This window comes from Eschrichtius robustus, chromosome 8 (assembly GCF_028021215.1).
Source record: "Eschrichtius robustus isolate mEscRob2 chromosome 8, mEscRob2.pri, whole genome shotgun sequence".
NCBI lineage: Eukaryota > Metazoa > Chordata > Mammalia > Artiodactyla > Eschrichtiidae > Eschrichtius > Eschrichtius robustus.
In genome coordinates this window covers 72,167,324-72,185,527 of record NC_090831.1, presented here as the reverse complement: position 1 = coordinate 72,185,527, position 18,204 = coordinate 72,167,324, and the positions used below count along the sequence as shown (strand labels likewise).

At 37.0% G+C, this 18,204-nt stretch overlaps 1 protein-coding gene and 1 long non-coding RNA gene across 4 annotated transcripts in view; one reads left to right on the top strand and one right to left on the bottom strand.

Moving 5' to 3' along the window:
• Positions 1-227: 227 nt before the first annotated feature.
• BET1 (Bet1 golgi vesicular membrane trafficking protein) lies at positions 228-10,137 on the bottom strand. The gene is made up of 4 exons (XM_068549986.1): positions 9,974-10,137; positions 5,508-5,632; positions 2,644-2,700; positions 228-392 (listed from the first exon to the last, which is right to left on the bottom strand). Exons 1-4 carry the CDS (start codon positions 9,990-9,992, stop codon positions 237-239), a joined length of 357 nt encoding a protein of 118 aa, XP_068406087.1. The 5' UTR covers positions 9,993-10,137; the 3' UTR covers positions 228-236.
• A 159-nt stretch (positions 10,138-10,296) lies between these two features.
• Positions 10,297-18,204, top strand: part of LOC137768461 (uncharacterized) — a 64,886-nt gene continuing 56,978 nt past the window's right edge. For 2 of the 3 annotated variants that reach the window (XR_011074751.1, XR_011074750.1), the window contains exons 1-3: positions 10,297-10,482; positions 14,487-14,808; positions 15,695-15,879. This is a non-coding gene — a long non-coding RNA (uncharacterized lncRNA). Of the gene's footprint in view, positions 10,483-14,486; positions 14,809-15,694; positions 16,959-18,204 lie in introns of those variants that run through there. The other variant, XR_011074749.1, reaches the window with a different exon arrangement.

The window sequence follows — 18,204 nt, the reverse complement described above, 5'->3', positions numbered from 1 at the left end:
CGGACCATCTCAATACCCCTGAAAATAGGGGCAAAAAAATGAATCATTAAGAAACAGTATTCAAAGAGCACTGTACTATCTAATGTGATTTATAAAACAAGTAAAATTCAGTAATCTTTGACGGAAAAAGCCATAGTATTATTTGAAATTTAGGAATGTTTTGATGCTGGTTTTTTACTGAAGTGGTACTCCAAGCCGTTAAGTTGGAACAAATTCCAAACTCACAGTTACTTGCATCACCTCAGTTTAATAATCCAATAAATGACAAAAAAGACAAACAATGAAAACAGCATCATATAGCACAGCAGCTTTGTTTGGCTCCCTCTGGATAAAATCTTCAGTTTTCCCATGGTTTTACCTAGAAATCCAGTTGTAGAATCAAACTCTGAATCCTATGAGGAGAAAAGGAAAACAAAATGTAATAGTTGGATTCTAATATTCTACACATGCATATTTAAGTAATTTAATATATTGTTATTAGAATACATTTTTAATGACATTTTCTGTGTTTAATCAATTCAGGACCCTGTTTATAACTTAGATAATCAGCCTGATTACTCCATGCAAAATAATTTTCTCAATAAATAAAAAGCTCTTTCATTATCCAATAAACATTCTTTCAGCTCCGGAGTAATTCAAAACCCCAAAGTATTTAGGTCTTATTCCAATTATGTGGATTAAAAAATATTAACAATAAAGTAAGTAGTTTATCTACTATCACACAGGTTTTTTCCCACTTTTTGTTGGGGCATTGCTCTCCAAGGTCAAATGGTGGGTTGCCTCCCAGCACAGAATTCATCCAAAATTTAATATGGTTAGCAGTTAAATGTACCTTTACTTTTAAGATCCTTTTATTTAGGTAGCTGACTTAGAAGGTCAGCAGAGTCTATTAAAATTTAAGAGAATATCATGTAGAGGTGGTAAAATGTGGTAGAGACTACAGATATGGATGGGGAAAAACGACCACATTGAAACATAGGTGGAGAGGGTGTGGAGAAAAGGGAACCCTCTTGCACTGTTGGTGGGAATGTAAATTGATACAGCCAATATGGAGAACAGTATGGAGGTTCCTTAAAAAACTAAAAGTTGAACTACTATATGACCCAGCAATCCCACTACTGGGCATATACCCTGAGAAAACCATAATTCAAAAAGAGTCATGTACCACAATGTTCATTGCAGCACTATTTACAATAGCCAGGACATGGAAGCAACCTAAGTGTCCATCGACAGATGAACGGATAAAGAAGATGTGGCACATATATACAATGGAATATTACTCAGCCATAAAAAGAAACGAAACTGAGTTATTTGTAGTGAGATGGATGGACCTAGAGTCTGTCATACAGAGTGAAGTAAGTCAGAAGGAGAAAAACAAATACCGTATGCTAACACATATATATGGAATCTAAAAAAAAATGGTTCTGAGGAACCTAGGGGCAGGACAGGAATAAAGACGTAGACATAGAGAATGGACTTGAGGACACGGGGAGGGGGAAGGGTAAGCTGGGATGAAGTGAGAGAGTAGCATTGACATATATACACTACCAAATGTAAAATAGATAGTTAGTGGGAAGCAGCCGCATAGCACAGGGAGATCACCTCGATGCTTTGTGACCACCTAGAGGGGTGGGATAGGGAGGGTGGGAGGGAGATGCAAGAGGGAGGGGATATGGGGATATATGTATACATATAGCTGATTCACTTTGTTATACAGCAAAAACTAACACACCACTGTAAAGCAATTATACTCCAATAAAGATGTTAAAAAAAAAAAAAGCTAGAAAAGAAGTCCTTAAGATGAGAGAACTAGGTATGGATTAGAAACACTGCACTTTCATAGAAATCTCAATATCCTGAGATGTAAGGCCCTGGCACAATGATAGCCTTTGCACAATTCAGGCTCTATGCAGCTCAAGCACTTTACATCTATAGTCTTCACTGGGGTTATGCATCAGAATCACCTGGGATCCTTTTTTCAAAATACATATACCTAGGCCTCTCCCCCTAAAATTCTGAATCAGTACATTTAGAGCGAGGACCAGGCATAAATATTTTCAAAGTTCCGCAAGTGATTCTAACGTACAACTTTCACAAGGAGATTGCTTTCAGTGCAATATTCATTTTTGAATAGTACAATTTTAAAAGCATTTGAAGAAACTAGGGAAGGTCCGGAGGAGTTTGACATACAAAATAAACATCGGAGAATGAAAAGAGCCTCTAACAAGAACAGGTATATATTACTGAGTTTGTTTAGACTAGAGATAAAAGGCTTGGGGATGTTACTATGTTCAAATCTTATTGACTTGTTCACAGTGATCCTTAGAAGATCAAGCAAAAGAAACAGGTTTACCTTAAGTAAAAGACATTTGGTTGGCTGGATATAAAGTGCTTTTGATTACTTGGCAGTCTATATCCAGAGATCTTTAAGAAGACTCAAAATAGTCATTTGTCCTGAGTTTTTAACAGTGTTTCTAAGCACAGGATTAAAGATAAATTGGCTTCCACCTCCTCCTCCTACTTATATGTGTTAGGCAAGATGAAAAATGTAAAACTATGGCAAAAACGAATCTTAGAGGTATTCGAAACCAAATTTGAGAATATCAGATCAAGTTTCTTAAAGTTAAAATCATATTCACTTACCATTTCAGCTAATAATTTATTTTGATGTTTAACTTCATGGCCTATTTCAATGGACAGCTATAAAGTAGAAAGCGTAAACATTATTCCTTACATAAATGTTTTTAAGTGTTATAAAGTAAAAACAATTTTGACATTATAAGCATAAACATTTTCTCAAATAAAACTGTATTCTAAAAATATAAAATACACTCTCTTCTTTTGTTACTTTTCTCACTGAAATTAATGAAAAATAAATTTAAAATTTCTATTCCTTCCCAACTATGGACATTGTCTCCCTGTTCTTCATTTTGATTTCATCTTAATATTCAATTCCATCTTTTAATTTTGGTACATATTTCTCTCTGGTTCTCTTATCCTTGCATTCTTTTTTCTCTCTCTATACTGTTCACACAATAGCATTTGTTTGTATATTTCTTCATTTACATTTTAAAAATGTGTACAAGTTCCCATAGTATCAATTCAAATCCAGATATAAGCAATATTTTCCTAATGAATGTAGCATTACTTTGAATAAACATCTAAATTAATTATTTCTTTAGATTCTAAAGGTGTTTTTCTTTAAAATATGATGATAAATTGGAAAAAAAACTCACAAGTTAGTGTTACCCACATCCTGAAGCTATACACAAAAGAGGCTGAGTCTAAATGAAATACCGTAAGTAAGTACAGCTGCTATTCAAACCAAAACCTATCTAATACTTTATACAACAAATTCATCAAAGGCTTCATTTCTAAGATATTTGAATAAACACACTACTACTAAATCTTGGAAACTACTAAAAATCTTGGCAAACCACTGCAAATACTGTTCTCAACTTATTTTGTTTGGAAAGCATCTGGGGTAATAGTGATGCAAAACCATGCTAGAATTCTATAGATCAGAATGTGAGCTTTCCCCCCAAATTTAACAATTCAGAGATAATAAACCAACTATGAAACTAGATAGCCCAAATCACCTAACTACTTTCTACAACTGTCATTCATGCCAGGGGAGGAAATTTCCAGGAGAAAAAAGCTTTCTTCTAACAAGAAGCCTAAATTATCAATATTGGAATTAAAAAAAAATCATTTAATTCTTAATTTCCTCTGAATGTTGTATTTTTAAAATTGTTAACATTATACAATATTGCTTAGTTCATAGATCAACTCCTTTTGATTTAATATGACCTTGAAAACAATACTCATTTCAGAATTTAACAGTCTCCAGGCTGAATATAATTCTGTTTTCCAAAGACTAATGAAATAGCAATTAAGTTTTGGCAGCATAAGCTTCCAATGAATGCTCTATAATTGTACTGCATGTTTATTTTAATGCAGAATCAACCACATACACTGTTAAAACTATCTTTTGGTAATCCTTTATTTAATACATATTAACTCAATACCACTATAAAGAATTATGGTAAGTGCTATGTAGAATATAAAACTAAGTACAATAGAAAACCCTATTTCTGGTAAATTTCTTTTACATACAAATAATTCCAATGCAGATCATTATGCAATAAGTGCTACAGAAATGGTACAAATGGTCTTATTTCATAAGGAAAAGGTTACTTTTATGTGGTGATCAGGTATGGCCTGGAGGAGAGAAGGTGCAATGAGGTGGAGCCTTTCAGAAGGGCAAGTCTTCAGCCAATGTCAGGAGGGAGAGGCAGTCTAATGCAAAGGGAGAGCATGCCCAAAGATACAGGAGTGGGAGAGTGACAGCATGCGTAGGACACAAGGAGTACTTGAATTTGTCTGGCAGAAAGCATGTATACATTCTGGAGGTGCAGGAGGTAAGGTCTGAAAAGCTGTGGACAATATCTGCAGAACCTATTTGATCAAACTACAGAGTGTGAACTTCATTTCTTACATTATGGGAGGCCACTAAAGACTTCTGGGAGCGAGGATGCAAGTTAAAAAATACTCTAAAAAGATGACTGGTGACAGGGTGTAGCTCAGACCAAAACATGGGAAAAATGAGGAACAGATAGGTTAAAAGGCTCTCCCAACAGTTCACCTAAGAAAACCGGGGGATAGTATTAGAAATAGAAAGGTGGAAATAGGAACAGTAGAAAAAAAGCACAGGACTTGGTGACTGACGTGAGGTACAAAGGCAGAAACATGAAAGACAGATTTGTAGCTTTTGAGACTAGAAGAAGAAAAGTCAGAAGATGAGCTGCTTGGGGGTGGAAGGTGGATTGCTCTGAGACATTACTACAGACAACATGCAGTATTTTAGATTTAACTACAAAAAAAAATTCTGAAGTTAAAAACAAAACAAAATAAAACAAATATACCATATGTTCTGATTGGCCACATTTTCTAAACTTGTACTTAAATCATGTCTAAATTTTGAGTCATGCTGCTAAAACTTAATTGCTATTTCATTAGCCTTTGGAAAGTAGAATTGTAAAAGCCTGGAGACTGTTATATTTTGAAATGAGTATTGTTTTCAAGGTCATATTAAATCAAAAGTAGTTGATCTATGAACTAAGCAATTTTGTAAAATGTGAATAATTTAGAAAATACAACATTTAGAGGAAATTAAGAATTAAATGATTTTTTTTTAAATTCCAATATTGATAATTTAGGCTTCTTGTTAGAAGAAAGCTTTTTTCTCCTGGAAATTTCTTTCCCTGGCGTGAATGACAGTTGTAGAAAGTAGTTAGGTGATTTGGGCTATCTAGTTTCATAGGTGCTTTATTATCTCTGAACTGTTAAATTTGGGGAAAAAAAGCTCATATCATCAAACTACACTATTTGGGTAACTGAATTCCTTAGTATGATGCCAATAAAAGTATATATTTTATAAGTATAAAATATACATGTATATATAAATACACAAATTAAAAAGTATATAATATGTGCTCTATACTTACAGATTTTATAGCAGTTACTTTGTTTCTCAGACTTTCCGTGAGTCTCTCATTTTCTTCTTCACAGGCACTATACCCACTATTAGGGTAGCCATAGTTCCCATAGTTGCCAGGAGGTACTCCTTCACCTGCAAGGATCAGAGTCACAAGCAGAGTTGCAGCAAAAACAAGCCACTTTTGAAACCTTGACAAGAACCAAAAAAGACCCCTGGAGGGCGTTGCAGACCACGTATGTCTATTATTCACACTCCAAATGAACTTTAAAAATTAATAACCAAATAGAGATCAGAACAATTCTAATACCCTCTCTTAAGCAAAGAATACTGAATTCAGTTCAAAACACATTTGTTGATTGCATGCTGATTGCCCACAAGACACTGAAATAGGCACTGATATATAAGGATATTCTGGACACATTTCCTGCTTCCTAGAACTACAAAGTTTAAAAAAAAATCTAAAAATATCATAATATCAACTACCTATGGAAGAAGCTTGGCTGTGAAGAGAAAGGCGGAAAGAGGATAATACAGCAGGATGGAGTTCATGGCAGAGGGAGGGTCCTTTACTAGCATCTCTTTCTTTTAAATAGAAAAGAGCTGGAATAACTTTTGGAGAATATTAGCTGAGATTTAAGAGAGGGACTCATTCATTCTTCAACAAATACTTGAGAAACTCCATGTATCAGATTCATTGTTCTATCTAGGTGCCACTTTTTGGAGCTCATCTTCTAGGGAATAGCACTGGGATACAGGACTATAGTCCCAGCCACTGCCTAATATAGTACTTGATATTCATCAGGCAATCAAACAGGTAGAGTGAGCCGTGAACGGTGAATACATATACTAACATGTTGGAGGATTGAGAGAGGAAAGCATAGTTGACGGTGTTATCTAACCGCATTTTTTTTTTTTTTAACTATTGACAATTTTCTCAGTAAAAAAGAGAAAAGCCTGTCTTTGAAGAATGGTGATCATTTGGGGGAATAAACAGTAAAGAGAATAATGGAGGAAAGTGACTAGGGTTATACAGGATTACTACAGGGATAAAGCAATCCTGGCTGAGGCAATATATTGTAGTGTGATTTTTCTCCAGAAGAACTCATCAGCCTAAGTTAGCCCATGAAAAGCTGGATGGTTGGACTGATCAAGAGTTGGAGGTTTACAGTGTTGGGGCTGCTGAAGAACAGAGCCCCAAGACGATGGGATTCCTTGCAAAAAGACTGGGTGAATATATGGATTATGGGGATTAGACTGGACAAGGACTGAAGTAGTGTTGACAGAAGTCTGAGAATATGGAGGAAAGGGATGATAAAGAAACTAAAGGTCTCCATAAACTCAAAGAGTGGATGGAGTGGCAGTGACAGTAACATGTGGAAGGGCAGGAAGTAGCAGGCAGCACTGGTTGTTGAAGGAAGGTCAAAGTGTGAAAAGAACGCTCCTTCAAGGCACAGCACAAATCTCACTTTCTCTAAAGAGCAAAACTCTCTCCTTTGAATTCTTACAGCTCTGACTATACGTAACACTAATATCACACTCTAGACTGCACTCCAAGGGCAGAAAGTAAATTTGTTCTGCTCGTGGCTATATATCCCCCACAAACATACACACACAGTAAGGCACACCCAGTAAATACTTGTAAATGAATTAATTAATGAACAGAATCTGAATTCACTGTTATTCAACTTTGAATGTGCCTGCCTTTGTCAGCAGTGGGGTCACAGGCTTCTTTGAGGACAGAGGCAGTGTCTCATCCTTCTTCTATATCCCCTGTACCTAATAAGTTCTTTACATGCAGCAGACACACAATCTCCACCACCACAAAAACCACAACAAAATGCTAAACGAGTATGTTCCTGAGGAGAAGGAGTTGCTTTCCCCAAATTTCCCCTCAACTGCTGACACACTATCCACAAAGCTCTCTAAGTGTGCCATTATAAAAGTTAAGGACTCAGGTGACTAGACATAATATTTTCCTCCACTCAATGATTAAAATAATCATTTAAACAATGCATTCTCACCCTATTCATCAATGATACTCTGTACAAACTCTATTTAATAAGGACCAAAATCCTTACAGAAAAGAAAAATGTCTTCATATTTTATGTGACTAAGGTCCTAGATGTATAACGTTTGCCCAATAAGTCATTACTGACTGGTTGAATTTAACCACTTGACAACCAAGGAATTCATTTCTAAATTAATGACTATTTGTCTCACTTCCTTTATTGTTATTTTTGCCTATCTTAATTTTATTTTTAGAGTTCTTCAATACTGTCCCATTTGTTAAAAGTGAAATTCTCAGAAGTATTTCAAGGCACATTTCTTCTATTAAAGAGTTAATCTTCCCTCACACCATCACTGACTACCAATGTTAATAAATAAATAAAATAAAATAAAATGTTAGGAGTTGTTATTCTTTTGTGTGACTTACTGCTATAAAAAGTTGTAGGAAAGCTAATGGGTGCCAAAGATGATCCTCTGACTTTGTCCATTAGACAAATGCTACTTTTGGATAGTTTCTATCAATAACTGAACCAAATCACTGAGAGAGACATGTGAAGTGTGGAAGCTTCTCCACATGAATATCTACTGATTCACGATACCAGGTTTAAAGTTCCAGGTCAATACACACTGATATTTAAAAAAAAAAAAAGCTCTTGTCACATCATGTCACATCACACCAATGTAAATTACAGCAATTGATACATCACCTTTCCTCCTCTCAACTACAGGGGAGCTTAAAAACAAAAAACAAACAAACAAACAAAAAACCACTCTATTCTAGAGATTCTAATTTAATTAGTCTGGGCTGGGGTCTGGGTATCAAAGCCCTAAAAGCTCTCCAGGTGATTCTAATGTACAGTCAGGGCTCAGAACCATCATTTCTCTAGTCCCTTTCCTGCAATTTATCATGGCACACTGCTGCACAAAAACATTCAAAGGGGCCAAAAGACCCACCAATGAGATCCAAATTCCTTGGCCTAGCACTCAAAGGTCTACACAATGTGGTTGGTTCTGGTTCTATGTCTCCTACTCCAACCAAATTGGCTTAATCATAATCCTTTAAAACACATCATTCATAATTCTAGATTCCAGCCCTACAACTATTTCTGGGGGGAAAGGGTCATCCTTTCAACTGGAAATTACCTCTCCTACACTTCATTATTTAAGCTTTAGTTGAAGTTCCTATGTCTCCACAAAGTACCAAGTGCTCTATCTGTGAAATCCCCGAGACATTCACTACCTGTAGAACTTATTTGGTATTTGGTTGTACAGCTACCGCCTTGTACTATAATTTATCTTTGTACCTATTTCTACTCCTCAACTAGATTGGAAGCTTTGGGGAACACAAGCAGAGCTACCAACGACTGTATACCTAGAACTTACTCAAGTACACAATAAATGTTTGCTGTCATTAGTAATGACAAAAAGGAAAAACACTTAGGCATATAAAACTAACCTTGTTCAAAATGAGTTATATTTTTTTCCTACAATTTATTTGGCCAACTTTCCTTCTATGATCCAAGTATTCACAAAAACTACATTTTTCAAAAGCTGTTTCTCATACTACAATTTACTAATGAATGTACATGCCTAGAGTTACTGGCAACTTTCACTAACTTTAAATACCTGACACTTTTGGAAACTTTTTTTTTCTTTCTCCATCTTATAAGAACTGAAAGAGGTAACATCATCATTTTTCAATATTTCATATATTTTCTCAGGTATATTGCACATTGATTTAGCAGGGGTTTTTTTTCCCCCCCAATTATCTCAATAGTTTCAGAACCAGAAAATGCTGTTTTAATGGCTCTGTATTATAACAGCCCATTATAAGTCCTTGTGCCTAATTTGTTCCTGCTGCTTGGTGAACCTGCTTCCTAAGCTAAAAGGTCAAGAACAAATGCTAAGTCACCAAGCATTACCACATTCTACCGTCTTACCAGTGGAACAAGGCTCAGAGAAGAATTGTTCTGGGTAAAATGGCCTTTAACGGTAATGATACGTACGTTTACCTTTGTAACTCACTGTAACGAGGCTAATATGATTATTATTAGTGTGCTTTGCATGCAACACTCACTCTTCAAACTTCGCTTCTGAAGAAACTAACATCAGGTCCAATAAAGAGAAACCGAAGACAGCAATTTCCATAATCACGCTCAGACCGTCAATAACACTAAAAGACTCATCACTGAGTTGGCACCTGTACATACCTCACCGCCAGTCCTCCACTACTCTCTCTAAACCTACCATCCATACCTGGGACTGAACTAAACTTAAGGAACGCCCCAGGATCTCGGACAAATGGTGTGTTTCCACTTGGCACCGCCTCCAAAGACCCCTCCATACACCCTGCTCTCTGGTTCAGATTCCAGTGACATGAAACAGATCCGATTTCCTTCCGCGTCCCCGCGCCCAGCACGGCCAGTTCTAGGGCCCCCGAACTTAGAATCTCAGTCCTCTTCTTACCCAGGCCTGCACGCCTCATCCTGCCAGAGGAGCGGGGGAAAAGGCGGGCGGAGGGGTGGGTAGGAAGAGGCCAGGGGCCACCCGGACCGCGTCCTCAGTACCAGGGCCCGGCGAAACACCAACTTCTTCCCCTAAAGCGCCACGACATCAGGGTAGTCTAAACGTGGCGCTGGCTGATGGCGTCACCCAAGGCGCTTCTCGGCGCCCTGCGAGGCGGCTTGAATGGCATTCTGGGAAATGTAGTTCGCCGCCGAGGCCGGGAGTGTGGTAGGGGCGTGGGGTGAACCAGGCTGGAGGAGCGGGCGGGGCTCCCGGAAGAGGGGCGCGCGCTGCCCCGGTTCCGACTGCGGGCCTGGGACTCTGGATCTCAGCTTGTGGCCTGGCTCTTTCTCTCAGCTGTCGGCCCCCGAGTTTAACGCTATACAATCTTTCCCTCCCAGACCATGAGAGAATGGTTGACTTCTTTCCAGATTCCGCCTCTCACTTCCTCTCACCTCGAGTTAGTTCAGGTAAAGTCAAAGAAAACTTTATCCAAGTTTCTGATGTCACACGTAAGTAATCTGAGACCCATAGACGGGAAGGAAGAGGGTAACCCATCGGTGACGGGTCACCAGTGGTGTAGAGAATACCAGGCCCCTTGCATTAGGGTTGCTGCTCGGATTAAAACAGTCGATAAAAGTAACAGGGCCTCCTCGGAGGCACTGAAGACTTCGTTCCCTGTTTCCGAGTTTGTTGCATTTCTAGAAAGAACCACGGCCATTAGTTGTTAAGGGCTCGAAGGACCCCTAAACTTCCTCCCACTTAGACCTTTTTAACTTACACAAAGGTTACTGAAATACTGTTTACACAGGGTAATGTGCCAATTTAAGAGGGGTGCTGGCGGGGGTGGAGTGGTACTGGAATCCGGATTAGTCCTAGAATTTCATTTTATCTCACAGGATTATCGTGAGGATTAAATGAGATAACGTGTTTTTTTAAAAAAAGTCTGATACACAGTAGATGCTCAAAAACCACTGGATGCCTGCTGTTTTGTCGTCGCTGCTGTATGACAGTGGGATAATCTCCATACTATAGATTTCTGACAATGCAATGTCTGATCATTTAGTGTTCCCTCATAGTGTCTCAATATGAACATTGACTATAGTAGTGGCAGAGTAAGTCTCTGCTCTAAGGTCGTTTTTGTAAAATACACACACACAAAAAAACAATTTTTAATAAAAGTTATTAACCTGGGAAATAAGCTTAATCCAATAGCGTTTTGAGAGGAAAACAGTATTCATAAAAATAAACAACCATTCTCTAAAAACATGAGAATTAAATGAAGATTTTATCAGAAACAATTATTGCAAATAAACACTGACGTTTCAATAAGAGAGATGATGGCATTTTATCTTACAATCTGTGACAGTTCTTTTGTAAGAAGTACACGTGTTCTATAAGCAAAACATGTCAGAAAAATCATCTTGCTTAAAGAAGGCTTTCTCATATTAATGTAATGTTTTAAATCTAATGTTGAGTTTACCAAAACATCATTTAAATTACATATGTACTTATCCTCTTATAAACTACTTCCCCTACATGGTAGGGAGATATAATAATAAAATATAAAAGGGATAAAAAATAAAGTAATAAAGGGTACCAAGAATATAACTCAAAACAGGCAAAGCTGGTTTGTATTGAGCTTGTGACCCAAAAATCCAAATAGTTGCTTATCGCTTCTGTTGCCAGTCTCAAATTAGGATAATCCCATCTGAGAAGATTTTGCATGCAAAAGATGAAGCGGAAAAGATGGATTTAATACACAGAAAAACAGTTATTCAGTAGGACCACAGTTGACATAGAGCCAAGAGGGAGTTCTCTTCACTTTTATCATTTTCTATTTTTCTTTTCCTTTTTAATAAAATCCCTAACTCTTCTTACTGAATGAAGACCAATAAAATTCTTAGAGATGAGGAGTATTTAGAACTTTTTTTCAATTCTTATAGGATAATTTCATAGAAAACATCTAATCTTTGGGGTCTCTAGGAAATGAATGACGAAAAATGACAATTAGTCTTTACTACCATTTCTTGTAGTAATTACAGAAACAAGAATATGAGCAGGAGATGTCTGAATCGTGGTGCAAAATTTGAAACTTTCTTTTTCAAAACTGGCTAAATCAACATTAACAAAATTTCCAATCATGACACAAATTCAGTATATCAAGCATAATATTTGAACGGCGAGAAAATGTAAACTAAAATCCAATAGCTCTTGACTTACAAACAGGCTATGGAACAAAAGTTAGTTTGTCAGTTATTTGGCACTTAAAGCACATTTCTCCTGGAGATTGGATTGACGGTAAGGTTCCCAACCCAGGCCAATAGTGTAGATGCTGTGCTTCCTATGTTGGCCAAAGCCTATGTAACCCATAGTATAGCTGAAATATACTATACATTCTCAGTGAAAACCAGTAGAAAAAAGTAACTTTACTTTTCATGATAAAGTGATGTCATTAAAAAAAATTTTTAAATAAAAAATTTTAAAAATTATTTTGGTTATTCTTGTTTGAGAAGGAATTAGTTTTACTTAATAGTTGAGAATGCAAAAAAAAATTACAAAGAGTTTTCAAAGAGCCACCAATTTGATCTTCCCTTTCCATAATTCAAGAATATTCCTAGCACCTATGTAATGCTTCTCAGCTTTAGTTAGTAAAAATGAGGCGCACAATTCCAACTGAAAAGTCTTCAGCAGAGCCAGCTGTGTGATCTGTGGGACCCAATGCAAAATGAGAGTGTAATACCCCTCATTCAAAAAGCAGGAAAAAAGTGCAATTAAAGATAGTAAAAAAGTTTTTTCTTTTGTTGTGATCTTTCCCCACCAACTTGTCATGGTGTTTTATTTGCTATTTTATGTCCTTCTAAGTAAAGAAAAATAAAATTTTAAATTATTGGCATGAATTTTACCCTTTAGATTGTTCAGTTTTAAATGCAAGCATGAGAGCATTTAACTCATATGTGAAATCACCAAAATCACACAGTTCGAATTTCATAGCTCATACATGAACATGTATAATATTTTGTAGAAACACTGCATAAAACTAACTCAACTGTTTTTATTCCAATCTTGATGTGCGCCAGGTCTTGATAGTCTACCAAAACTTGGTCTTCATCTTATTGGTGAGTTAGGAGGGACTGAAAAGTAAAGTAAATACGGTTGCCCTATCTTTTCCTTTCCTTCGATGTCATCATTTTAAATATAACTGCCTAACACAAGGAAGTAAGATGAGTAAGGAAGAATATAAGTTTCCTTGGATGTTTTCTTCTTTCTGCAGAAGAACTTCTGGTTCATGTGGTCTTTCAGGGCTGTCAGTGCCCGCACTTATTCAGTCACAGACTTAAAACACTTAACCTTGTACTCACTTTGAGTTTTGCAGAACTTCCACGCATTATGTGTCCACTGGAATTCTGTGCTTATGGAACGTCACAAATGTTACATGTGAATGGGGTGGCAATGAATAATAAACATGCATATTGCCATCTCCTCTGCTCATATGCATGCTCCACGGTTCCATTAGACTTCATTTACAAAACACAAATTCAAAGATAAAATGAAGAATTTCAAAACAGTGACTGCAGAGCATTAAACCAAGCAGGATGTTCTTCTAGCCAAGAGACCTATGCAACTGCAAAGATTGCACACTGGTGAACTTGGCCCTGGGCTGCAGAGAGAAATCTTCCAAGGTGATGGGGACATAGTTGGTAGAGAAAAAGGAAGAAAGTGAGTGAATACAGAGGATATATATATCCACAGGGAGAGACTGATCAAGGTGAAATAACTGAGAGGTGAAATTCTCAGGGAAACAAGAAAATAGAGCATGCAGGTGCTGCCCTAAGCAAAAGGAAAGAAGAAGGAAGGGAAGAGGTTGTTAGTTGTACCGTTTTCCCAAACCACCCACCAAGTTGGTCTCAGTAAGTGGTTAATGAACCATAGATGAGTGAAGTTCTTGTGACTTGGCATGTATAAGCAGTAGAAAATTTTTTCTCAAGGCAGGCATGATCCCAGAAAACCTAAATGATAGGGTGTGATTGCCAGGATAAGGCTTTTTCTTGTGTGTAACTCCAAGACGTTTCATTCTTCCAGCAATTCGGATGTATTACTTAGACCTCATTCTGGGAAATGATTCCTTCCTTAATGTCAGTGAATCAGTAGCTTTGATTTTTTTTTTTTTTTCCTGAATATCTGGACCCATAGCAGAGCTAAATTTCAAACAGCACTTTGCATAGGCTGCCCTTTTAATATTCCAATTTTAGACAAATTTTTGAGATTTATAAAACATTGTTTTAGGTTAAAGATGATAGGTTTAATTTCCATCGCTTAGAAAATATGGTGTTGTATGTTTTAAAAGGCTCTGCATTATGACTCAATGTTAGAAACCAGAATATCTAACTTACAAATTGTTTTAAAAGGTATTTTTTAATGAACAGTAAAGTTAACAATGAGTAAAGTTGACATGATGTTATATTTCTTGCAGGGCTTTTTGTTTTTTGCATTTTGGGACAAGTAGGAAGACAGAATTTCAAGGTGGACATCGTGGATTACAATCGCACAAAGTAGAGCCTGGCTTCTTTGTGGAAAGCCCAGATGCAGCTGATTTTGTCCCTCTGGGGCTACGTGGTATCTTCTCTCAGCACCTCTCACCTACTTTACTCTTGTCTTTGAACACTGGATTCCTATAACTGTTCCAGAATGAAAGCCTTGGCCCCATGTCTCTTTGACCTTCCAGTTTGATCCGTGTAGCAAACCGTTTCCCAGTACGAGTTTTCTGGAAGAGAATTCCGATTGGTCAAACATGGGTAAGGGGTCCATCCCTGGTTAGTCCAAGCAGCTGATGCTGAGTGATAGGGATTCCAGAACTTTGGGCAGAGCAGAGTCTCTAAGTGGATGCAGGGGTAGGGGAAAAGGTTATTTCTTAGTACATTAAAGCACGTGTGCGGTTTGAGTCCTTGCATAAAAGCTCTTGATCTCTGCTCTGAACCACAAACAGATTTCATGCAATAGCTTAGGGCTCTGTGCTCACTCCCATCACTGAGGCCTTTATCACTATCATAAACCTGCCATGAAAGTTATGGTTAGTTAGTTAGGGCAATGATTTGTATTCCTAACCCAGGTGTGTTTGGCCACGTGCCTTTACTCTTGCTTATTTTATTTTATTGAATTCTCTTTATTGGGGTTAGAAGACCATCTTCTCTTGGGAGGCAAGGATAAAGACCTGATCTTGTTTGAAGCAGGTCTTTATGGGAGACGCTAGGAATTTGATTTCTTCTCTTGTCCCAGTACTTCCCCCCTGTTAAAAATTCTCTATAAATAAGGCCTCAGGGTCAACATAATTTGAGCAATAACTTTTAGCAAGGAGTTATGTGGAAATAAGAACTGTTACAGAGAAAATTAGGAAAATTGATTTCATAGGAGCAGGGGAGAGAGAATTTGCCTTCACAGCCTCAGCACTCAAACTGTAGTAGAGGGTTGATACGGCACTTCTGGACACTTAGCATGCGTGCCTATTCTAGGCTAGCATGAATTTTTATAGCTCAATTAGAAAGCTTTGAAAAGATTTTAAAAAGTGTTTTTAAATGATAATGTGTTACATAAATATTCATGGTTACGCAGTCCTCTGAAATCTGGACCACTTAGAACTTTCTTCCATTAAATAATGACTTTTTTTTTTTTTTTTGCATACAGGTGCCATCCATTAGAGGGATAGTGACCAGTGACATCCATTACGCACGGCCATGAATATTTATCTAGTGCCTTATCCCTGTACCAGAGAGAATAGGAAAAGAGTTATGAAAAGGCTTTTCTTCCATACCAGATGACCAGTGTCCTTCCTCAGCTCAACTGAAGAAATTAATTGGACTGGTCTTCAGGTGAGGCTTCATACCCCACTAATATTCTGCTGGGTGAGGGTTAACTTAACTGATGAAAGAAAGTACGTGACAGATTCTAATGCTAGTGGAATAATGGAGTAGTTTGCCAGGGTCTATTGATACAACTCTTTATCTAGAAGTCCTTAAGACAAGGTTAGTTTAGTATTTTGCTTAGAATCTGTGTGACTTAAGAGTTACTCACAGGCAGCCCTCTGAAGAATTGTCAGGCTCTGTACCAGCACCGTCCTTTCCTCTCTACTCCAAAACCAGCCGAGCTTACGCAGATGACACCACAATTGTAACTCAGTGAATGGATGTGAGAGGATTGGGACAGACAGTGAGTAGCCAGCCATGTGTCATTTACCCGCAGACGTTACTGACATCCTACTCTGTCACTCGAAGCCTGGCCCCTTTTTTTATTTCCAGTAACTTATTTCTACCATTCTTTTGAGCATTTCTGTTTGGATATCCTGCCATTATCTCAAACTCAGTCATTATCTTCCCCAAAGCAGTTTGCCTGTCTGATTTTCTACCCTTGTTAATGATATGATTAAGCCTCAAAACCTCTGAGTCACTATGACCTTTCCCCACTTTGCCAACACCATCAACCCAATGGCCAAGTCCTCTTGAAGTGTCTTTTTGATTTGCCCCTTTCTTTCCATTTCAAAACTAACAGTATTATTAAAAGTTTCAAATACGTCAAATCTTGCTGGGGCTTCTTAATTTCCTCGCTTTCAGGTCCACTCCCCTCAAACACACCAGATTAAAATTTCCAGAACTCTAATCTTGTCTTATCACTATTTAATTTAATTAATTAATTTATTTTCTGGCTGCACCACGCAGCTTGTGGGATCTTAGTTCCCCAACCAGGGATTGAACCTGGGCCCTCTGCAGTGGAAGCACGGAGTCATAACCACTGGACCACCTGGGCATTCCCATCGTACCACTATTTAATGGTATTTGATGAATTCTGCAGGATTTATTGGGGGGGTGGTGAAGAGTTATATTTTCGTTTCCCTGAAGTCATCTGGAAACGCCCCGAAGATGGTGTCTGTGTATGGTCTTCAGTAGTCACAGTTTTGAGGAAAAATTTAGTGGACATCTGAATCTTTCTTGCACTCTAAATTATTAGTGTTTTGTCATTCACATTTATATCTATACTTTAACTGTAACTAGTTTCGTGTATGGTATGAGATAGTAATCAAGTTGCATTTTTGTTTCCTGTATGGATACGCAGTTTTTCCATTATCATTATTATTAAAAATACTGTTGTTTTCCCATCTCCCCCAGTTCTTTCTCATGAACCAAGTACCTCTACATCTGTTGCCTTTTTATAAGCTCTCTGTTTATTCCATTGGTCTATTCTTTTATCCTTGCTTTAGCAACACACTCTCTTAAATAGCTTTATAATGACTTAGTAAAACAAGTCCTCCTACGATGCTCTTCTTCGTCGAGAATGTCTTAACTAAGACCCTTTTGTGTTTCCACATAAGTTTTAGAAAAAGCTTGTCAAGTTTCACTTAAAAAAAAATCCTATTGCTATTTTGACTGGGCTTGCATTGCAGTAGGGGAACAATGATGTCTTTACAACATGGAGTTTTCCAATTCTTAAACGCAATGTATTTCTCTAATTATATTGGGTTTCCTCAATTTCTCACAATAATGTTCTGTAGTTTTCTGTGTAGAGGTCTTGCAAAATTTTTGCTAGATGTATCCCTATGTATTGATATTTTTGATGTTATTATGAATAGTATCTTTCTTAAGAATTTCATTTTCTAACTGTTGCTAGTATATAAAAATGAAATAAAAGTAAATTCTGATAGATTATCCACTGATTCAAGCAAATTGTCTATAAAAAGTGGATAATTTTATTTCTTCATTTACAATCCCTAATCCTTTTTCTTTTTCTATTTTTTTCTTTATTGCACTGGTTAGGATCTCCAGCACAGTGTTGAACTTATGTCCAAAGTCAAGGTGATAACTTTCAGTATTATAACATTACATATAAATGTTTTCATAGATACTTTTTATAAATACTTTGTCAGATTCAAGAAGTTTATGTTCCTAGTTTGCCAAGACGGTTTTTTTAAGAATCATTAATGGTTATAGGATTTTATCATATTCTTTTTCTGAATCTTTTGAGATGATCAGCTTTTAAATTCTTCTTTTAATGTGGTGAATTAAATTAATTTTTAAATGTTAAACCAACTCTGCATTCCCAGAATGAACTCAATTTGATCATGATATAGTATTTTTTTTCATATACTATTTACTTTGATTTGACAATATTGGTTAAAAATTTATATATCTTTATTCATGAGAGAA